General features: G+C 43.2%; 1 protein-coding gene across 2 annotated transcripts in view; it reads left to right on the top strand.

Annotated features, from left to right (window-relative positions):
- The window catches only part of pard3bb (par-3 family cell polarity regulator beta b), a 520,416-nt gene extending 496,474 nt beyond the window's left edge, over nt 1–23,942 (top strand). The window contains exons 24-26 of one of the 2 annotated variants that reach the window (XM_056289172.1): nt 16,409–16,624; nt 17,346–17,465; nt 21,254–23,942. In XM_056289172.1, the coding sequence (XP_056145147.1) occupies nt 16,409–16,624; nt 17,346–17,465; nt 21,254–21,362 (445 nt within the window). In that variant the 3' untranslated portion in view covers nt 21,363–23,942. Of the gene's footprint in view, nt 1–16,408; nt 16,625–17,345; nt 17,504–21,253 lie in introns of both variants that reach the window. The other variant, XM_056289173.1, reaches the window with a different exon arrangement.
- Nucleotides 23,943–24,514: the final 572 nt, after the last annotated feature.

A 24,514-nucleotide genomic window follows, 5' to 3' on the forward strand; every position in this document is an offset into this window, starting at 1 on the left:
AGTTCAATTACAGTTTCTGCAAAACTCAGCTGCTCGTGTGTCGACCAAGACCAGGAAGCGAGCACACATTACACCTATTTTAAAGTCTCTGCTTTGGCTGCCTGTTTGCTTCCGAATTGATTTTTATATCCTTTTATTAGTTTATGAAGCTCTTAATGGTCTTGGTCCTACCTATTTATCAGATTTGCTTTTAGCTTATCACCCTCAGATCTTCCGGCCGTGTCTTTTAGGTATTCCTAAAGTCAGAGCGAACCCCACGGTGAGGCCTTCTGTTATTACTGTGGTCCAAGTCTCTATCTAGAACCTTCCTGAGGAGAGATAATATTGGCATGTTTAAAAGCAAACACAAGACCTACCTTTTTAGTTTGGCTTTTAATTAAATTTTGCTTATTTATTTCTTTGCGTCTTTTCTACCTCTTGGTCTATCCTTTTGAATTCTAGATTGCTTTCCTTTTTAATACCCTGACTTTTATTTCTGGTTTTACTCACTTCTCTTTTAGTATTTTATCATCTTATTGTCATTTCGTTATTAATTATTATTTTACTATTTTATCTTCGTTGGTCTTAATCCTGCCTCTGGTGTGTCCTCTTAGCAAATTGATGAGATTTATGATAGCATCTCCTCAGTTCCTCTTTTAATTGAGTGCTTTATCTATTATTATTACTTCTTTGGTGTTGATTTTTGCGGGGAGGATTTTATTGTTTTGTTGTGTGAAGCACTTTGTGTTACATTTGTGTGTATGAAAAGTGCTCTACAAGTAAAATAAAGTCTGATGATACCATTTTGTGGAAATTTCACGAGACACCTGGCAGCTAGCTTGCTACACACAACTAGCTTGCTATTGATTCTCCTCTCTCTCCTCTCTCTCTCTCTCCCTCCTCTGCTAGTATTTGGAAATTCTTAATTCTTATTTGTGTGGGTCTGTTGGTAACAGACAGACCCACATGTAAAAGATGACGAGGCTGCTCATGGCTTCATTTGACATTACCCTTCTCCAGGTCAGTCTCCAGAGGACACTTCATTTCCTCTGATTTATCGTATTGTAGATGCATTTTATTACATAATTTGACCTTTCACGGACAGGTTTTGGAGGAGTTCTGCTGACACACATTATTTTTTCCTGTTTTATCAGCCTGTGACTGGAGTTGGTTTTTCAGCTTGACATTTTCAAGATCGTTTGTGTGGAGTTATTGCCGTATTATTTGATGTACAGTTGAGAAGGACATGAGAGGGAGAGGTGAAGACACAATGGATTTAAATCAAGTTGTGCAACATAGCAGGTAAATGCAATAGTCAATTTAGCTGTTTTGTTTTTATTGTAAGCCCAGTTTGATGTGTTTGGCTTGTTTTTATGTGTCTCTCTACATTTCATTCCTTTTGAGACCATGTGAGTAGAGTTCATTGCTTAGTTTGATGTGTCCCATGTATACATGGTCATACGATTATGGGATACAAATCATCACTCCATAGTCCCATTGGTTTGCCCTCTGTTACCAAGGCAACCATCTGTATCTGAAGGCCTTTATCAGTTGCACCCTCTTTCTCTTTCCTCTCATCTTCTGTCTCTCTTCTTCTCTCATATCATGTCTGTCTCTCTTTTCTCAGATCACTCCATCTTTCACTTTCTAGAACTTGTCTTTCTTTTTCCCCTCATTATTTTCTTATTTTCATCTTTCATTTGCTCTCCTTTTCCATCCTCTCAGCATCTCTTCTAGTCTGTTTCTCCTCCGCCTCCTCATTTTTCTCCTCTTTTTTGCACTTCTACCCCATTTCTCTCTCTTGTCTCTTTCTCCCTCACTTTCTCTCCCCATCTGCTCTTTGTCAGCGTTTGACTGTTTTGCTAGCTCTCTCTCCATGTTTTTTCTCCCACTGTTCTTTTTCTCTTCCCCTTCTTTATTTCTCTTACTCTTCTATTCTGTCCATACCTCTGTGTCCATTTGTATCGCTTTGTTTGTCTCTCTAAACCTTCAAGCTCTCTCTGTCTCTGTTGAGTACTACCCTCAAAAGACACACACACACACAGGGGACTGTAATCATGTAATGCTGGTTTGTAAGACCGGTCAATGTGTAATTCATGATGTCCAGGTGGATTAATCATATCCGACAAACTTTGTTGACGAAGACTGATAGGAGCCTTCCAATCAGGTTTGGTTTCATTCAGACCTGAAAGCATCACTGTGATCTTGCATGCTCATTGGTGTGTGTGCGTGTGAGTGTGAGTGTGTGTGAGTGTGTGTGTGTGTGTTCTCTCCTGAAGTGCGACCCATTATTCTCGACAGATTCTGACCTTCAGCGTGCCATCTGTCTTGAGGGCACCACTCGTTTCTCTGCCTTTACCTCGTTCTTTGCCTCTCCTTTCTCCACTCTTACCGCCATTTTTTCTCTTTCTGTTCCTTCCTCGACTTTTCTACTCTTTCTCTCTCCTCTTTGTTTTTAGTGTCATGGGACATTACCCTCCAGGGTGTTGACATCCTTCTGTCTCCCTCTCTTATTAGATCAAACGTATTTCCATCTCCTCCTTTCTTCATTCACTCTATTTTTAACCGACCTCAGCTTCATCTTACTCATCCTCCAGTTTTCCTGATCTTTTTCCTCCCCTTTTTAATCTGTTTCTCAACTGTCAGAGCCTCCTTTGCCTAGTCTTTGACTCCACCCCTTCTCTTCTCTTCCCTTTCACTTCTGTTTCTCATCTCTGCCCCTCTTCCTCCTTGGAGCTGTCAGGTTCCTCTATCGGTTTTTTGTTTTTATTTTGTTTTTGTTTTGTTTTTGGGGATTTTTTTTTGCCCCCGTTTTCTCCCCAATTGTGTCTGGCCAATTATCCCACTCTTCCGAGCCTTCCCAGTCGCTGCTCCACCCCCTCTGCCAATCCGGGGAGGGCTGCAGACTGCACATGCCTCCTCCGATACATGTGGAGTCGCCAGCCGCTTCTTTTCACCTGAAAGTGAGGAGTTTCACCAGGGGGACGTAGCACGTGGGAGGATCACGCTATTCCCCCCAGTTCCCCTCCCCCTGAACAGGCGCCCCAACCGACCATAGGAGGCAGTAGTGTGGTGACCAGGACACATACCCACATTGGCTTCCCAACCGCAGACACGGCCAATTGTGTCTATAGGGACGCCAACCAAGCCGGAGGTAACACGCGGATTCGAACCGCCGATCCCCATGCGACAGAATAGACCGCTACACTACCAGGATGTCCCCTCTGTCGCTTTCTCGCTCTATTTCTTTTTTTTCTCCTCCTTTCTTCTCTCTGGTACTTCGCCCTCACCCCTGGAGGGTTTCTACCTCTTTAGTCTAATGTTTACGCTGACTTCTTATTTTCTTTACCGTCCTCTCCCTCTTCTCTCTCCCATATGCTCCTCAGCAGTAGGGGAGGAATATGGATGAAGAGGATCTCCCCCTGTGCGCTCCTCCTCGCCTGTAAAGCCTTTACCGGTCGGGCATCTTGAAACAAATCAGAACCGGCAATCCTGGCAATTAAGTCTTCAACATATAATACAAAATAATAAATCACTCAGATAGTTGCCAGCCCGGTCTAGAAGTTTGTCAGTCCTCAAAGCTGTGTGGGATCTCCATTTGGATCCGGTTTAGCTGTATTTGACGTGGCTGGCCTGTCGTCAAACTGCAAAACCAAAGCTAATTTAGAGTTGTGTGTCAATAATGTGTAAGATGGCGCCGGCAAGATGCCAACACAACACAACAGCTGCCCGTGTCTGCTCAAATTTTAGTTTCATTTATACAATGCTGCTTCACTCTGTGTCGTGTAGCTTCGTATTTTTCTTCTGTCTTCTCACTCACAATTATTTTATATCAGTGACAGGAAATCTGTTGTTTTTTTAGCAGAGCTGGGGTTTTGTATGATGTGGCACCATTTTCTTTTTTATACATTTCTCACATTTGTATTATTTGATTGTTATTTATCTACTGTTGTGTTTTTTGTGCTGTTGGAAGCAAACATGTAGAAATGTCATTGGACTTGTTACTAATAGCAGATAAACACGTTTAAGTCTCGACTTTTGTATCTTAAATAAAGCCTTTGAGGAAAGACGTCCTTCCTCGTTTCTCCCAGTCATTGTGTACTGTGAAAGGCAGTTGACCAGGAAGTCCATGTTATCAGCAGCCTTGTGGTAGGACTGTTGAGATATCGGAAAACCCCAACTCAAAACTGTTAACTGTTCTGTTCCCTACACCAAATGGTGTTGAACTTTCCTGTTATGTCTATGTATCTGGCATGCCCTGAACCTAATCAGGGTCGGTAATACCCTTTCTTAACCTTTGACCCCTTCTCAAAGTGGTTGGTGGGAGTGGACTTCGTGTCATGTGACATTTGGGGGTCAAGAGTCAAGGGAGGTCGAGTGGAATAAGGAGTCACTGGAACAGCCTCTCTCTCTCTCTCACACACACACACACACACACACACACACACACACACACACACACACACACCAAATTAACAGCTGAACTAACAGGCCCCTGTCTCTCTCTCTCTCTCTCTCTCTCTCTCTCTCTCTCTCTCTCTCTCTCTCTCTCTCTCTCTCTCTCTCTCTCTCTCTCTCTCTCTCTCTCTCTCTCTCTCTCTCTCTCTCTCTCTCTCTCTCTCTCACACACACACACACATACACACTAATCTAAACCACTTCACCATAAGTAGACAAACAGCACGGCGTCTTAATAAGCTTTTTTACAGGCATCCTCCCAATCTGTTTCCAAAGACTTCACTCTCTTTAAGGTTCAGTGCCTTTCTCTTCTCTTTTCCCCACTGCATATATCATTCACAGTTCCACATACCATAAAGTGTACCTGCCGCTCCAAAGGGCCTTAATGAAGCTGTGAGCTGAACAGTAACATCTGCCACTTACCTGCAAAACATGTTCCTTATGTGATCTCATCAACTTTGGTTTCCTTTTCCCATGATTTGATGAAATAACTAATTTTTTTTTTGGGGGGGGGGGTCCCGGGGGTCCCAGTAGAGGTTTTGTAGTTGTCTTTTGTTTTATTTACTTTCCATTTAGATCCCACACGTGCTGATGATGAGCCTAGCTAACTCACATAAGGGATATTGGAAACCATTTGGTTTACGTCCTCGGAAAAAAATCCATTTCTATTCAATACTGTGCACTAATGCATTGCTCTCAGACCTGGCTTTGTTTTACAGCCAATGAAATACCAAGTAGGTTTGGTTTCCACAAAGCATCAAATCAAGAAATCAAGAACACTTTGTCATTTCATATACTTGCGTACATGAAATGAAACGAAATATCGTTTCCCACAGCAGTGCAACACAAAGACAAAAACACATATCCAAATAACTACAAGGACACATCATGTCCAAACTAACACATATATCCAAACTAACACATATATAGCCAAACTAAGTTTTAAAAAAAATCACTGTCCAAGAGAGCGAATGCCAGCCAGGATGACTGTCGGAACTGCTGGTCTGCATGGGCTAGCAGTTAGCTTAGCCTGCCCTAGTCCCGTATCCTGTCAGACCACCCTCGGTGCATCCTCTCTGGGCGCAGCTCCGTGCAGGGCCGTGGTCATTGGGCCCACCGGACGCAGCAGACCCAACTCTCCCAGCCATCAAACGAAGACAAAACTTAGACGTGTACAAGGACTCTGCATAGACAGTACTGGGTGAGGCCACTGCAAATATGAATTTGTTACGCCATCTTCCCACACCAATGTGCAAATATTTTTTCCGAGGATGAATCTGGGAAGTTCCCGCCCTCAAGCGCTAGGATGGACCAGATCAGCCTGTCGGTCAGCCTGCCAGGAGTCCCCTCCTCAAGCACTCAGATTAGCCAGTTTGCCAGTCGAATGCGCGAAAGTGAAGCGAAATTAAGATGAAGAAAATGTGTGATATTGTCCAGGAAAACATCACTGACTATCCACTGTTGAAGGTCAGATTAATTCATAATAAACATCATTGATAAGTACATTAAGTAAGGGATAATGCCTGACGAGGTATCCATAATGGACAAAGAGGAGGCCATTAAGTCCTGATTATGAACACCTCGAAGGACATTATCCCGCTTATACCATGGTCACTTGCCAAAGTAATGACAATTAAGACAATTTATATTTTCATGTGTTTTGCAATTAAGATCTAAAGTTTTTCACAAGCCATAACTCTTTCCCTGGTAACGCCTGGTAATATCAAGATTTTCACAAACTAACTGTAGGCCATGTGTACTGTCGGCCGCAGCCTGATGTAGTGAGTTGAATAATGAATTGAATGTGAAAATGGGGGCGGAACTGCTGGCAGGCCGACTGACAGGCTGACCTGGCCAATCCTAGCGCTTGAGAGTGGGAACGTCCCAGATTCATCCTACGAAAAAATATTCGCCACCGATACTTTTTTTTTGGACATGTTTAAATTCTACATACAACAAACGCATAAAACAAAAGAAAGAGGGGGGAAATAAAAGTAAAGAAAATTAAGAAAATTAAATACATAAATGAAAGGGAGGGGAGTCCAAGTGATTCTCTGCAAGTTCAAATTCTTCTATCAAGTCAGAGTTCCAGAGCATTCTTATTCTCCATTAACCCCAGCGATGAGAAATAAGGATACAGTTCCCTATGGAAGACACAGAAGTTTGGCTGGTTCTTCAGTAATCTGTTCTTATGTGAAAACAACTTTCCAAGAATAATAATCGTGTTAATTGCCATATCATGTGTTCCATCTTTCACAAGCATACCAAAAACCACACCCTCTTTTTTTAGTTCAGAGAAATTGTCAAATTTAGGAAACAACCAGTAGTGCAGATCGTCCCAAAAGGCCCCAGCAAACTGACATACATAAAACACTTGCTCCGTTGTTTCAACGTGTTCATTGCAAAATGAGCAGTCCGCTGTCTTAAAAATTCACCAGAAGGATATATTCCATTGAGAATTTTAAAGTGCACTTCATTTACTTTTGGTGCAATTGGAAAGTTAAAAGAATTTTGTTTTCAATTTTTCAACTTCATCTTTGGAGAAATATTGTAAAATTGAGTTTCTGTTTAATGAAAAGGAATGTCTGATGAAACTGGTACCGGGTGAGGCCGCTGCAAATGTGAATCCGCGCCGCCATCTTCCTACACTGGGGGGATCAGTATAATCGGTGCTGTTTAGCGCACAAAAAATAAGTTTCAAATGTATTTATCTATTTTGTATTAATTTCCCATTTGATTGATTGAACTTTACCCATCATGATGAATTGTCATTATCTATAACACCAGTCTGGGTCATCAAGTAGTTTAAAGCAAACAATTGAAGTTTTGTGTAATATTTTGTCTTTCCTGAAAAATCATGAAGAATGCCCACATTTCTACATTCAGAAACAGCTGGGCCAGCAGAGTTGTTGTTGTTGCTGTTGTCGTTGTTGTTGTCGGCATCATCCCCCAGTCCTGAGCACACTACACAGTGACAGCGGGTGTTGCAAAATGCCAGATGTCTGCAAACAGGTTGTGTATCCACTCGGGTTTGGATTTGAAGTTTTGAATTCATTTGAGCATTGGTTTCCTTTTGTTCACATAGCTGAACGATTGAGGTCTGGATTGATGTAGAATAATGCGTAACACTTTTATTTTGAATGAAATACCCCCAAAAAAGTCCCAAGCGTCCTATTTCCACCCCTGGTAACCCGGCCCCGTATGATTGTAGAAAACATGAACAGCCTGTGCTCCCCACGTCTTCCTCTGATAGAGGATGACATGTTTGTCTGCCCTTCATTATTTGCCACTTAGGCACTTATTGCAGTGTTGACTGTGCTGGGATCCCTCTGTGATTAAAACTTCATAATGACATATTACATTAGAGGAGTGAAACGAAGTTAAACTCGCTTTAACTCCAGAGAAAACAAATCACAGCTGCCTGGTTTTCACTGCGGTTAAGGGGGGAGATTTCGGGACAACATTTGTGAAAGGATTTGATGAATCAATCTGTTTTATCGCCAAATGTAGGTCGTCGAATCACATGACTCGTCGACAGAGTCTTGATTCCTTGAAACTGTCAAAAATGTACTGGAACGACAATATAAAGTAGGCTACTTCCCTCGCCTCAAAACTAATCTAGGCCTGAAAATGGTTACAGACACAACCGTGAAGACACAGCCTCATAAAGACTCATAAAACATTAACTGAGTTGAGGCTGCCATGAATTAAGCTCCCTGACTTTCGCCTGACTTTTTTCTCATAGTCCCCTCCTCGCTCTCACTCTCTCTCACTCGCTCTCTCACACACACACACACACACACACTTACACTCTCTCTCACTCACTCTCTCTCTACCCCCCCCCACTATTATTATGTTTCTTCTTGGTATTCCTCCACTCCTCTCTTTTCCCCCATTTTTTTCATTGTTTTGCATTTTGTTTTGTTTTGGTTTTTTTGTTCTTTTTGCTTTTGTGCATCATTGTTTCCTTTTATTAAGCCGATCCATCTGCAGTGCAATTGTCACTGACTCTCAGGATTTCTTTAATGCGGCATGTTGTGAAGCTGCACCTTGTCTCTCTCTCTGTTAGTTATTTATTTCTCACTGCGAGACAGACTGGAAAGATTTATGGCCGTGTGTGTGTGTGTGTGTGTGTGTGTGTGTGTGTGTGTGTGTGTGTCAGTGTCAATGGCCAGCAGTGTATAGCAGCTGTATCCAGCTGCTCAAGTGAAAGGGGGAAACTATAAGTGTGTGAGTGAGAGAGAGAGTAGTGACAGATAGGCAGGTGCAGAAAACTTATAACAACTCCTTGTTTCCTATAAAATCCATCAGAAATCTCTTCAATGCCAGGGAATTAGGATGGCTCACATTACTCACAATTACTGTCAAACCTGGTGAAAAATCTATCTCCCAGCCCTTTCAAATGTCTAAACTACTCAGCGTGTTGCTTGGTTTCTCTCGCTGGGGAGCTACGTGGCTGTAATAATGGCCTAATATCTTCCTAAACTGGTTTTAAAATCTTGAATATAAAAATACCCTTTGAAAAAAAAACATATATAGGGACTGCAAATGGAAAATAGCTAATAGCAAAGAAACAATGTCCTCTTCAGGTTTTTTCCTCAAGTTCTCTGGAAAGTTCTGCTGAACTTCTCTTACACTCTGGTTCAATTCCAGTCTCAGTTACGTTAAACTGGCTGCTTTACATTCCAGAAAGTTGTCCCGTTTATCACATATGATTTAACAAACACAAATGTGTTTGTTAAACACACACGCACACACACAGTATTTACCACCAGCTTACTCATTTACTCTTTACTCCTCTCCAGCTGTGCCAATTTACCTCCTCCTGACTCCCGCGGGTTTGGGAGGTGGTGATTAGGAGCTAGCAGGATTTAGGGTGGTTTGCAGTCTGTGTGTGTGTGTGTGTGTGTGTGTGTGTGTGTGTGTGTGTGTGTGTGTGTCCGTGTGCATGTGTGCGTGCGTATCTTTTCTGTGAATGCATACTGCCATATGATTGTTCATGCTAATGTTTATCTTTGTGTGTGTGTGTGTGTGTGTGTGTGTGTGTGTCCATATGGGTGTGGGTGTCATTAATGGGTTCCATCCTCCGTTCCCCCATAATCCTCAGCTGCTGTGCCGTGCTGACTGGGTTCCTGGAGGCAGCATTCCAAGCTCCCCAGTGGATTTAGAACGGATTCCCCAAAAATCCCCGCTGGATTTCCACCTCATTCCCAATTCATTTCCAAGCAGCTCCTGATAGATTCCTGATACATTTCCAGTCATTCTCCATCAAATTCCTGTCTTGATATTTTCCAGATTAACATTTCACTTGAATTCCATTCCTGCTATATTCCAAACACAGTTGTGTCTCAAATCGTATTTAATTAGCAAGCACATTTACTTAATTGCAGTTCCAGTTGTGTGACATAAGTATTGTTCCATTGTGTATTTGATGGATTCCTACCAGATTCTAAAGGATAATGAATTTATCCTGTCTAGATTGCCAGTTGGTTACTGGTGCAAAGTTTATAATGACATTAGAGAAAACAGTATGTTGCTCTGCTTTATTAGCACTTCGCAAACTCTTTTGTCCAAGGTGGCTTCCATATGAAATAACAAATCAGAGAGGTAGCAGACTTTTTTCTTTTATTTGTTTGAGATACATTTCCGTGCTAAAGAATTGTTGGCATGGGTCTAGGATAGTAGTACTAATGGTCTTGGTGATAATTTCAACAAAAAAATTAGACGCATCTGGGCGTCTGGGTCGTGTGGTGGTCTGTTCCGTTGCCTACCAACATGGAGATCGGCAGTTCGAATCCCCATGTTACCTCCGGCTTGGTCGGGCGTCCCTACAGACGCAGTTAGCCGTGTCTGCGGGTGGGAAGTCGGATGTGGGTATTTGTCCTGGTCGCTGCACTAGCGCCTCCTCTGGTCGGTGGGGGCACCTGTCCGGGGGGGAGGGGGAACTGGGGGGAATATCGTGATTCCCCCCATGCGCTACATCCTCCTGGCGAAACTCCTCACTGTCAGGTGAAAAGAAGCAGCTGGTGACTCCACATGTATCGGAGGAGGCATGTGGTAGTCTGCAGCCCTCCCCAGATCTGCAGAGGGGGTGGAGCGGCGACCAGGATGGCTCGGAAGAGTGGGATAATTGGCCGGATGCAATTGGGGAGAAAAAGAGGGGAAAAATCCACATAAAAAAAGAGACGCATCATGCGACTACTTTTAAGGAGAAAAGCTATGATTTTTGTTACATCCAAGGGAAAGCGCATGTTACAGTCAATCCCCTCCAGTTTGCCAGCTTCATATGAGGGCTACATAGATGCTGAGTGCTGGCATCAGCCAACTAAACTCTCCGCGTAGACTTGTGAGATCCAGCGGTGAGGTGGTCTACTACAACACTGTCACCTTCAGTCTAACCCACACCACCTCCTCTACGTCTACACCCCTTTATTTCCTTTATACATGGACACCACCATCACCATCCTCTTCATCTACACCGCTTTGTGTCCTTTATACATGGACACCTCCATCACTGTCCTCTACATCTACACCCATTTGTATCCTTTATACATGGACACCACCGTCACCGTCCTCTAGCTATATAAAATGCAATTTGATTGATTGATAGATCTACACCTCTTTGTATCCTTTATACATGGACACCATCACCATCCTCTACATCTACACCTCTTTATATCCTTTATCCGTGAACACCTCCATCACTGTCCTCTGCATTTAAATGCGAGGGGAGCAATAGGCTTAAAACGAGTGCTTACTTACTCTTTAAGCCTCTTTTCCTGGACCATCATCATTTCAAGCAGCCAGTAGCCATGATTGTAAGGGTTAGAGTCAACTGTACTCTGATCATATTCCCCCAGCATTTAAAGTGATCATGATGTACGGATAAACTGGGAAACGAACCAAGCGGAAGGCTGAGCAGATCGAATCAGTATAATCCATTTATGTACAGTCTTTTCAGTAACTTGTAAGTTAGGGAAAGTGTCTTTGAGAGTGGTCTGCACAGGTGATGGTCACATAACTCCCCGGCTGAAAATAGCGTCCTTTCTCACCCCACGGCATCATTTTTTAATGCAACTGACAAGGTGTCAGTATGTTACATGAAAGGTACCCTGTGGCATCTGAATTTAATTCAGTTGGATACCGACGAGTTCCTCGTCTGTATGAGATGTGGCAGGCTAACCGCTACCTAACCTATATGGTATTAATATTCATATATTATGCTAGACGCTTCACATCGGAGTCCCAATGCATCTCTATACAGACTCCGATGGGTACCTTCCACATCAACATGGCTAATCTCTGTCAGATACGATGGGATGAGAATGTGTTGGAACTGGCCATAACCGCCGACATTGTCTTCTCCTTTTTATCCATTGTTTTTATTCCCCTTTTTCTCATCACCTCTCTATATGGACTCAACCCCTCTCTCACTCTCCTTTCCCTTCATCTCCTTACAAAGTCCATCCCTTAGGTTTTCTTTCTTTCTTGTTTCTCTCATCCTCTACTTCATCTCTCCATATCGAACACTTATTTTCAAGTTGAATCACTAGCTTTTTAAAAAAGTGACTCTTGTGCAAAATGACTGACGGCACAAAAGTAAAACCAGAAGTGGTATTTTTCAGAAGGCGGTAGATGGTTTTTACAGAGCCCATCCTCTATTCTTAAGTGGCATGGAAATTACCAGTTTTATGTAGCGATTTTTTTCCCTTCTAAAATTGATGTACATCCGCCTCCCTGTAGTTTGTACTTTTTGCTGGTTCATGCTTTCCTTTCCTCTCCTCTGCCCCCCCCCCCTCTCCCACCCTCTTCACCTCCCCATCACCTCCGCTCCTGTGTCCTTATCTCAACTCCGCTGACGTTATCGAGACCAGGAAGCAAATGCTGAGCGACAGATTAACAGACAGATAGGAGGGAGCGTGGGCCCAGCAGACAGATAGCATGCCGTGCACATCCACTGGCAGACAGACGAGGAGACAAGTGGGCAGACAGACAGCCTCAGATAGGCTGAAATAGAATGAGCAGACAGACTGGAACATGTAAAGACAGATAGGCGGTCAGACAGATGGACAGGCGGTCCAGTTGGCAGCCTGACAGATAGCCAGGCTTACAGGTTGACAAACAGACGCTTTGGCAGTAGGACGGATGGACACACTGATAGACAGACAGGGCAACAGGCCTCCTAGCACAGACGGAGACTCATAAACCCTGTCTCCTTCTGAATGTAAAGCAAACTTCTAGTGAGCTATTGAAAAGTAAATGAATCAAGACTGAAATTCAAACTGAGTGGATTTTTCCCCCCCTTTTCTCCCGGTTATACTTTGCCAATTACCCCACTCTTCTGAGCCGTCCCGGTCGCTGCTCCACCCCCTCTGCTGATCCGGGGAGGGCTGCAGACTATCGCGTCTCCTCCGATACATGTGGAGTTGCCAGCCGCTTCATGTCACTTGACAGTGAGAAGTTTCGCCAGGGAGATGTAGCACGTAGGAGGATCACACAGTTCCCCCCCAGTTCCCCCTTCCCTCTGAACAGGTGCCCCGACCGACCAGAGGAGGCGCTAGTGCAGCGACCAGGACACATAGCCACGCTTCCCACCCGCAGACACGGCCAATTGTGTCTGTAGGGACGCCCGACCAAGCCGGAGGTAACACAGGGATTTGAACTGATGATCCCCATGTTAGTAGGCAACGGAATAGACCGCTATGCCACCCGGACGCCAAAACTGGGTGGATTTCTTTTCACCAGTTATACAGGAATAAACAATTGTCTTGCACGCAGAAATACATCATCAAAACAACTTAAGGAGAAAAGCAGAGGGTGGATAAGAAGTACCTGCTCCTGGAAGTGTGAAGCTCATTTTCATCATTCTTTATCACTTCATCTCCCTATTGGTTGTCCCCCTCATGCAATAACTGGGATATTTCCACAATTTGTGCTTTTTTTCCAGTTTCTTATTCACAATTTCAGCATTTGCATAACCGTGGCTTGATGGAGAGACAGTTATGAACAGGTTGGTGGGGACGGGTTGTCTGTCAGGACGGCAAGACATTTGAGGCGTTTAGCTGATGACCTTATTTAGAGAGCCCTGTCCCGCTGCATAAGTCACAAACCAGATAAATGACATCCCCATGCATGCATGAACACACACACATTCACACATACACGGTGAATACGGAGCCAGGAGGGGCAGAGGCCGACATCCCAAACATGATAAGCATGTAGTTAGTTAGACACTTTTGACTGCTGACCACCCAAATTGACACACACACAGGCGTCTGTGTGGGGACCTGACGCACACTGTGTACATGCATGTAAGTCAGCGTGTCTGACTTTCTGTCTGTCTGTCTCCGTATGTCTACCTCAGTGGTCACATGAACGCACAAGAGTGCCTATCTTTGCATGTGTGGATATGTATACCCAAACGCATAAACTTGTGTGTGACAGTCTGTCCATGTGTGTGTGGGTACATAGAGATCGTCATGGTCACCGCTGAGGTTGAATGGAAGTAGCAGAGTCTCAGCCCTGCTCCATGAGATATTCATGATACGTGTGGTTTGGACACACACAGAGTAAAGGTCACTCTCTCTCTCTCATCATCAGCCCTCTCTTGCCCTGGCTTGATCTCTCTATCATTTCAGATGAAACATGGTTACTTGCTGGATAACACCTCTAGATGCAAAACATATGCACCATTTCATGCACTCAAGTTTTTTGTTTTGTTTTTTTAAAGACCGGGCCAACATTGCAATTAATGTGTGTATCACAATAGAACAAGGTTTCCCAATGTTTGGGGACACACACACACACACACACACACACACACACACACACACACACACACACACACACACACACACACACACGTATAGTAAAGGTCACTCTCTCTCATCATCAGCCCTCTCTTGCCCTGGCTTGATCTCTCCATCATTTCAGATGAAACATGTTTACTTGCAGGATAACACCTCATAACACCTCTAGATGAAAAACATATGCACCATTTCATGCACGCAAAAGTTTTTTTTTGTTTTTTTTTTAAGGCTAGGCCAACATTGCAGTTAATGTTTATATCATCCCAATAGAACAAGGTTTTCCAATATTCAGACACACACACACACCACAGTGTCCGCAGTAAAGCATTAATATGTAGTATACACAGAAAGACATGCTCACACAAAAGAAAGAGCAAAAGGTAGAGAAGAAAACTAAGAGTAGAGTAAGACATCTAGATATCTATAGAAAGCTAGACAGAGGGGAGGGGGGAGGGTGATAGAAAGCAATAGGAGAAGAGAGAGAGAGAGAAAAAAAATGTAATACCTCATAATGTAAGCTATGTGGACGACACATGTTTGTGTACTTGCTTTCCACTGGGGAGAAGACATTGATATCCGTTAACAGCACTGTACCAGATTACCACAGCTGTGTGTGTGTGTGTGTGTGTGTGTGTGTGTGTGTGTGTGTGTGTGTGTTAACTGAGTCCTAGCCTACGTAAAACTGTCACGTCAATTATATTCTGTTGCCATACGATCTGGGGCTGGGGTAGGCCATTTGGACCGGTGCTTCTGTCTCTTTCGCGTTCTTTTTTGTCCAGGCGATATCCAGTTCCAAAGTTTTAACCACGCCACATATTTTCAGCTCTTTTTTTAGACCTTCTTTTTCATAGCAATTAACAATGACTTTTAGAGCTGAAGAAACTTAGCCGTCACAATCACCATTCACGTCTGTTGTTTTATTTTCCCCGTGTGTTGAGCAAAGGACCAGAATGATATGAATTTACTGCCCCGGCCGGCCGCTCTTCCAGAGGTATTACATGATCACTGACACAAGGCTTCTCCATGTGATGTGAGCTCTCTGAACTACATCCCAGACCAGGATTTTCATTTGAAATCACCAACACCTTATCTCTTCACATTATAATAATAATAATAAATCAATCTTATATAGCACTTTTCCAGTACTCAAAGTCGTTTTACAATAAATGGAGTGAAACAAGGCGACAGATGAACATAACACAGACATACAGGGGTGGATGGGAAGGGGGGCTACGAGAGGGAGAAATGGCAGCCACAGACGATGTTATGTTGACCTTCGATATTTTTATTTTACTTAAACTTGTATCGCTGGGTGTTCGGGTGGCCTGGCAGTCTATTCCATTGCCTACCAACACGGGGATCGCTGGTTGGAATCCCCGTGTTACCTCCAGCGTGGTCAGGTGTCCCAACAGACACAATCGGCTGTGTCTGCAGATGGGAAGCCGAATGTGGGTATGTGTCCTGGTCGCTGTCCTAGCGCCTCCTCTGGTCGGTTGGGGCACCTGTTGGGGAAGGGGGACTGGGAGGAATAGCATGATTCTCCCCCTACGTCCCCCTGGTGAAACTCCTCACTGTCAGGTGAAAAGAGCAACTGGCGACTCCACATGTATTGGAGGAGGCATGTGGTAGTCTGCAGCCCTCCCCTGATCGGCAGAGGGGGTGGAGCAGTGACCGGGATGGCTCGAGAGAATGTGGTAGCTGGCCTTATACAATTTGGGAGAAAAAAGGGGGGAACAATCCAAAAAAAAAGGAAATTCCCAACACATTATCTCTGGTATTTTCACTTTCCATATGCTTGTATCGCTAGTGTAACCACATCCAACAATACACTATGTGACATCATAATCCTAAGTGTCCTCAAAAATCACAATTTATAGGTTTACTTTTACTCAATGTGGTCTTCAACTCTGTTGCCTCTGTGTTATTTTCCTGTCTGTATTTATTTTTATCTGTATTGTTGTTGTTGTTGGTGTGCCTTACACTTGAGCATTCACTTTGAAGACCATTTCATGCAACAACCAGCTCCTGTGCTCACCCATGTTCTGATCCATTGCACTCACATGTCTTTAACATAGTTGAGCTCTGTTTGCTCTTTGGATTCAAAGCGACACCAACATATTTTGACATCATCATCCACTGCGGTGGTTCTGTGTCATCCACAGGCGGGGCCCATTGGACCCAGCAGACTACCCCATGCAGCCCTGGTCAGGTCATTACCCCAGCGCTTCCCAACCCTCGCAGGGATATCCCCCTTCTCCGACCTACCCCAACTCCAACCCCCAGCCCGGGCCGGCCTACCCCGGCTACCCTCCCGGCCAGCCGTACCAACGATCGGGGGACCTCCGAGGGGTCGACCCCGGATACTACCCCCACCCAAGGTGACGTATATCCGGGGACTCCTAGCTGCCTCAGGAGGTTAAACAGGGTCTTAGGATTAGAATTGAGGTCAGGATGAAAGGGTGTCAGGAATACTGTGTGTGTGTGTGTGTGTGTGTGTGTGTGTGTGTGTGTGTGTGTGTGTGTGTGTGTGTGTGTGTGTGTGTGTGTGTGTGCGTGCGTGCGTGCGTGCGTGCGTGCGTGCGTGCGTGCGTGCGTGCGTGCGTGTGTGTGCGCGGGTGTCGGTGTGTGAGGGGGAATGGTCAAATTCATTCTGATAGCCTAGATCCATCAAGAATTTCTTTAGAGAAAAATAGAAAAAAATTTAAAATGTCAGGGGGGAAATCTGTCTAAAACTTACTGTCAATAGCACACTGAAAAGTATTGTTACGCTGCGATTTTATAAAGTAATATGTATAATACTACATAATTCTACTACTTTAGCTACATGCTATAGTACATGCTATGTTTTACACCTGCGATACACCTGAAAAGCCAGTTGTTGTTATTGTTATGTTGTACTATTGCTGTGAGGAATAGCTTCAAGTGGTTCAGAGACCATGAAACTCCGTTAATAAAGTGCACTAATTTACAATGGGCATGCCCCTCAGGTAATAGCACTGGGCCAATGACCTTCATGGGGGTTTGATGTCACGACATATTATGTTGCTGTCTGACGTGTCCTTGTTTTGTTTTGGGTTTTTTTTTTTGCCCCTAATGCAGCCCCCACCATCAGCCCCCACCCCAACAGAGAGGCCCTCTGCGTCAGGATGTGCCCCCATCCCCTACCCCTCCACTCCGGGGGCCACGGTATGACACCATGACCCGTGGAGGGGGTTACAGGTAGGGACCGTTTAAGGAGTGGAGGAAGGAGACCTCAGGTAAAACCTTAGGGATCGTCATTATTCTCCTTGATCTTTAAACGCATCTCCTTTTTATGAAGCACTATCCTTCTAGAGTTGCAGTGTCTCATAAGATGGTTGCTAGTTTTAAGATGAACCCTCATGTTGTGTTTGAAAGGGGTGTACATACACCCTTAGTGTTACCAGGTCAAATTTGACCCGTGTTTGAGTTCATTAACAAACACTGAAAAAAACAATAATTATCATCCATTAAAATGTTTTATCTGCTAAGTAACGTATTATTCATCCATAACATTATATATATATATATATATATATATATATATATATATATATATACTTTGATATTTTATGTACCTTTGACCACATTTAACTTAGATTGTACAAATCTATTGTATTGCTTGTGATGAACAGAACAGGCAAATATAAGAGAGGCTCATGGTAAACAAAACAATTCCCAAAATAACTTGTTTGTATTTTCTTAAATGTTAAAATTACCAATTATTGTTATATCTGTTGTGTTATGGGTCAAAATTGACCGCATGAAAAAAGCATAAAAGTCAATTTAATTTGAAAAACAACGCTTTATTTATGTTGGTCAGTCACACAACAAGACTTAAGAACAAGTGTCATGTCCGGCAAGAGGTGTGTGTGTGTGTGTGTGTGTGTGTGTGTGTGTGTGTGTGTGTGTGTGTGTGTGTGTGTGTGTGTGGTCGTGAGAATGAAAGCGTGAGAAATCGTGCGGTTTGATGACTGACACAATTCCGTACTATGCACGACAAACTCAAGCACGGCAGATCTCGTGGCGGGTGGTCTCCATAATTTATTCATCAAAGACTAAATTTACCCATTTTTGGTGTCTGGTAACCCATAATAACCACTGGGTCAAATTTGACCCATAACACCACAGATGTAACTTTTTATAGGCCTTTACAAAAAAATAAAAATGATCAAAATGTAGTTTATTGTGTTCAGTAGGCCATTGTTGAGGATGTAATGAAGCCTTGTTTTGATCAGAAAAAAAATGAATGATTTGTTTCACACATCTAAACTTGAAAACGTACCAAATTTGACCTGAGGAGGGTTAAAACCAATTTCCTTTATACACCGATCAGCCTAAACATTAAAACCACCTCGCTTATATTGTGTCGGTCCCCCCGTCTGGTCCGATCCCACAGAAGAGCTACTGTAGCTCAAATTGCTGAAAAGGTTAATGCAGGCTATGATAGAGAGGTGTCAGAACACACAGTGCATCACAGCTTGCTGTGTGTGGGGCTGTGTAGCTGCAGACCAGTCAGACCGGTCATGATGACCCCTGTCCTCCACCGAAAGAACCTACAATGAGCACCTGATCATCAGAGCTGGACCATGGAGCAATGGAAGAAGGTGGGCTGGTCTGATGAATCACATTTTCTCTTACATCATGTGGATGGCCAGATCTGTGTGCATCGTTTACCTGGGGAAGAGACGGCACCAGGATGCACTATGGGGAGAAAGCAAGCCGGTGGAGGCAGTGTGATGCTCTGGGCAATGTTCTGCTGAGAAACCTTGGGTCCTGGCATTCATGTTGATGTTACTTTGACACGTACCACCTACCTAAACATTGTTGCAGACCAGGTACACCCCTTCATGGCGACAGTATTCCCTGATGGCAGCGGCCTCTTTCAGCAGGAAAATGTACCCTGACACTCCAAAAACTGTTCAGGAATGGTTTGAGGAACATGACAAAGAGTTCAAGGTGTTTCTTTGGCCTTCAAAAGCCCCAGATCGCAATCCAGTTGAGCATCTGTGGGATGTGCTGGAAAAACAAGTCTGATCCATGGAGGCCCCACCTCGCAACTTACAGAACTTAAAGGATCTGCTGCTAACGTCTTGGTGCCAGATACCAGAGCACACCTTCAGAGGTCTTGTGGAGTCCATGCCTCAATGGGTCAGAGCTGTACTGGCAGCACAAGGGGTCCCTACACAATAACAGGCAGGGGATTTTAATGTTTTGGCTGATCAGTGTGTGTGTGTGATATATACAGTGACGGCTGGTGGTGATATTGGGTGGGTGAGCTAACAAATGCATTATAGCCATCAGTAGTTCCAAGCTGTGTCTCCTCTGAAAAGCAAGCATGGGAAACAGGAAGTGAATTCTTAGCTACGCTTGCCATTAGCAGTTCCTTTTGTTGAAATCGACGCAAACCTATGATTTTGTTGTTTGTCTTTTTGTGTTGTTTTAACATCGTTTGGACGATGCGTCCCCAGTCTCTTCACTTCCAAATTTTCCTCCAAAGACTTCGGAGAAAATGATAAAGTAAATAATCCACCTCTTTCATGCTAATGCCCGCGCTCACCTTCCTCTCCCCACTCTCACACAAGTAGCACCTCACTGTACGTACCATTACTCTGTACATCCGCTGTCATTGGTCAAAAGCCAGCGGCCTGAGGGCTGGATGATTTTAGCCTAAATGATTAACAAATTAAGGGGGCGTGTCACTATGCCTGTCACTCACTCACGACAAAGATGACTATGTTTTGTTTTTGTTTTTCCCCCCATTTTCTCCCAAATGTACTTGGCCAATTACCCTGCTCTTCCAAGCCGTCCTGGTTGCTGCTCCACCCCCTTTGCCGATCCGGGGAGGGCTGCAGACTACCTCATGTCTCCTCCGATACATGTGGCGTCGCCAGCCGCTTCTTTTCAACTGACAGTGAGTAGTTTCGCCAGGGGGATGTAGCATGTGAGAGGATCACGCTATTCTCCCCCAGTTCCCCCTCCCCCCTGAACAGGTGCCCCGACCAACCAGAGGAGGCGCTAGTGCAGTGACCAGGCCACATACCCACATCTGGCTTCCCACCCGCAGACACGGCCAATTGTGTCTGTAGGGACGTCCGATCAAGCCAGAGGTAACAAGGGGATTTGAACCGGCGATCCCCATGTTGGTAGGCAATGGAACAGACCGCCACACCACTCGGACACCCAGATGACTATGTTTCTCTTGTGACTGTTTGGTGTTGTTGCTGCCCTAAGTTCCACCTATATTTAAAACAATCAGTTCCAAGGTTTTTTTCAACAATACATTTCTCATCTTTATTGTAAAAGATAGGGAAGGATTAGCCCTGTTAGCCCATTTATACCAGCCGTCCCTGTATATATATATTTGTTAAAATAAACACTCAACAGTAGGGGTAGTGCTCAACAAATAAGGAGCAAAATAATCCAGTTAATGAAGTAAATTCTCTATGAGACAATACAAGCCTGTTTCATGCTATAAGCAATCATCAGCTGTCAATAAAAAACATATATATATACATACATACATACATACATAAATACATTCATACATACACACACACATACATCGATCTTTATATTCCACTCCTCATTGGTTGAGCACTTTTATCAACACCATTGACGGTTTCCAGGAAGGAAAAAAAAAGCTCTCTCTCTCTCTCTCTCTCTCTCTCTCTCTCTCTCTCTCTCTCTCTCTCTCTCACTATATATATATATATATATATATATAATATATATATTATATATATATATAATATATATATATATATAATACATAATATACAGAGAGTGGGAGAGAGAGAGAGAATTCTGAACTTTGGATAGTGAAATTTTGAAGGTTGCTCAGTAAGTTCAGAAAATATATATGTTACCGTTTTAGTGAAAGAACTCACAACAGCTGCAGATTTTAGAAAAAAAGGCAATAAAAAGAATTGGACTTTGCCAACATCATACCCTTTGATAAATTCAAGCAAATGGCTCATTTGCTGCAGGCCCCGGGGGGAGCTCAGTCCTGACCAGTATGGCTATATGGGAGAGGGGGGGAGACAGCAGCACCAGCCTAACCCCAGACAGAAGAACCCTGTGACTGCAGCCGTGTAGAGGGAGCAGATCCAGTCAACATGCAAACCACTAACTGAGATGCTCAACTGAATATGTTCAATGCTCACTATTTTGTATTAGCCAACTTCTCCACTCTCTGTCAAAAGTTATGCCATTGAGAATAAGATGAAGACTTTTTAATGTTGCATTTTGTATTTTGAACATAAAGGTTGACTTGTAGTTTCAACGACAACATAATACAAAGACTAGTTAGCTTAATGAAGCTAGCTTCAAAGTGGCTAGCACAATAGATACAGTTGGTTGTTATGTGAAATCTTTTCAAGTACTGGGCACTTGTCTTAGTCTGCCAGGAGTGTGTAAAGGGCAGGGAATATGCTTTTCATGCAAACTGATAGGTGGATGAGATGTGTAATTGGACTGATTTCAGATAGAATTTGACCCAGACTAGGTAAAGCCTCTACAACTTGCTGCACTCTACAGTACACTACTATACTAAACGATACAATACTATACAACACAATACAATACATTTACATAGAATACAATTACTTTGCTGCGCTATTACAATATAATACAATTACAGCCCCATGCTGTTCAATACAGTACTTTAATATTGCAATGCTTTGCACCTGCAAAACCAATTGTTATAATGTCATGCTGCTGTGCTGTTGCTACACCCTTAAATGGAACAATTTTAAAAATGTTAAACAGCAAACTTTGGTTGAGGTACTTCCATAATGGCATCAATTTAAATGCAATAACAATATGAGTGTTTGAATTGTGTAGAAATGCACACAGATGCTGAAAGGTGCTCAAAATATGAGCAATAGTGTGTCACAGATTGCAGTTGAGTGCCATAAACTACATTCCAGTCTTATAGCTATAACATTGTCCTGGTAGATAACATGAAGAATAATGAAATAGAATGTAATGCAATAGAGTAGCACAAAATAGTTGATTAAAGACACAGGATAGTGAACCTGCTTGCTTCTGTGCCCATTGCTCTGTTGCTCCTCTGTATTTTCTCAGAATTGTGTTGAAGAAAAAAAAGACGTAATAGTTGAGATATTCCTGGGCCGGGAAATGTGTGCATATCTCAACCTGTTGAATCAGGCACCGACTATAAGACCTCACAGTGCCAGTAGCGTTAATGTGATGGCACATCCATCCTTAGGTAATCAATTGAAAAAAAAAAAGAACTGATTTCTTACACGGTGCAAAGCTTTGAGCAGTGATTTAATGCTCAGCACTCAATGAATGTATGTACTACAGGAAAAAAAAATATTTGAGAAAGAAGAATTTAAAAGCTGGAAAAAACTTCAAAACAGTAGAAACTTAGTATTCACTAATCCTTATCTGACATCAATTATTGATCATTTCAAATAAAAAAATACAGAAAACATAAAATACACTAAAATATGTGCACATGTTTTTACTGATATTAAGATGTGAAATTAAAGACATCCATTCGATAAATGACATTTCAGCCTAGGAACTAAATACCCCCTGCCAAGGCATTATATTAACATCTTTCTCTGAATAACAGTCTATAGATGTCTTTTGCATCATCTCAATCATCTTAATTAAGGCTCATTGTCTCTATTTGCGATAAAGGGTGAAGGCCACTAAATCCCTCATGATGACCGGACCACTTCCTGTCTTTAGCATTGTTCTGTGTTTGATTATGTACAAGAGTCCTTGTATGACTAAAGTCATATTTCATGTCAATGTAGCACTACGACATAGTTTCTTTTCTATGAAATGGTCTCTCCCATTTCCTTTTTAATAATGTTTTGTTGTAGATTTTCACCACTTCTCCAACACACCATGAACATCAGCAGGCTAAAGAGTTAGTCTAGCTGTGTTCAGGAGACAAAGCTCTAACCTCAGTCTTGGAAGGAAAAAAAAAAAATCAGTTTTATCCATATCTGCAAACCCACGTGTGGATAGATGCAATTCAGTGCAACCACAGACAGCTTATTTTCAAGGCACATTCCACTTTATATGTCCTGCCAAATCTCACATCCAAACCAAGTTGAGTCTGTTTACGTGTATTTCAGCCTGAAGATTTGCAAATGAAGCAAAATGTGTTTGTCACCAGTCATACAGTATATAACGGTTACCATCCGGTCAGCACAGACCGGACACCATGACGTCGTAATGAGGGCAGGGGTGGGAACAGTGTTAATTTAAATAGTGCAACACAAGTCACGAAACAATGATGCACCACTGAAACAGTGCAAAGACAACTAAATATTGGTGTTTTGTGGAGTTATCATGAAAGGTTCTCGTTGAATTGCCATTTTCTTGAATGTAAGTCGGGTTCTTTAATGTAAGGTTGACTATTTTCTTTTTCCCGATGACTGTTTTGAGTGCACGCAGTCGCCCTGCCTTAAATTACAGCTTTAACCTCCTTTATAAGAGATGATGAATCTCTTCTTCTTCACACCACGATGATGGGTTTTAACATGTGTGTTAATAACATTTCAGAGGGTTTCACACTCCATCATCTGGAGCACAATGAAGCTTTGTCTTTGTTAAAAGTGTCCCCACAGATTTCACAAATAAGGCACTTTGGGGTTCTTTACGCATGTTTTTTTTTTTTTTTTTTTTTACTAGAACATAGAAATCTAACTGCATATACTAAAGCTAATTTTCACTCTGAAACATTTAGCAAACTGCTTGTCTTGTTGTTGTTTTTTTAATGGTGGGGGTGGATTTTTGTCCCCCTTTTTGTCCCCAATTGTATCCGGCCAATTACCCCACTCTTGTGAGCCGTCCCGGTTGCTGCTCCAACCAACTCTGCCGATCTGGGGAGGGCTGCAGACTACCACATGCCTCCTCCGATACATGTGGAGTCACCAGCCACTTCTTTTCACCCGACAGTGAGGAGTTTCGCCAGGGGGACGTAGCACGTGGGAGGATCACACTATTCCCACAGTTCCCCCTCACCCTCGAACAGGTGCCCCGACCAACCAGAGGAGGCGCTAGTACAGCCACCAGGACACATACCCATATCCGGCTTCCCACCCACAGATATGGCCAATTGTGTCTATAGGGACACCTGATCAAGCCGGAGGTAAGACAGGGATTTGAACTGGTGATCCCCATGTTGGTAGGCAGCAGAATAGACCGCCACGCTAACCGCTTGTTGTCTTTATTATTTTTGGGCAAAGGCCCACGACTCCAGA

The sequence above is a fragment of the Lampris incognitus genome, chromosome 11, assembly GCF_029633865.1.
Source record: "Lampris incognitus isolate fLamInc1 chromosome 11, fLamInc1.hap2, whole genome shotgun sequence".
Taxonomy (NCBI): Eukaryota; Metazoa; Chordata; class Actinopteri; order Lampriformes; family Lampridae; genus Lampris; species Lampris incognitus.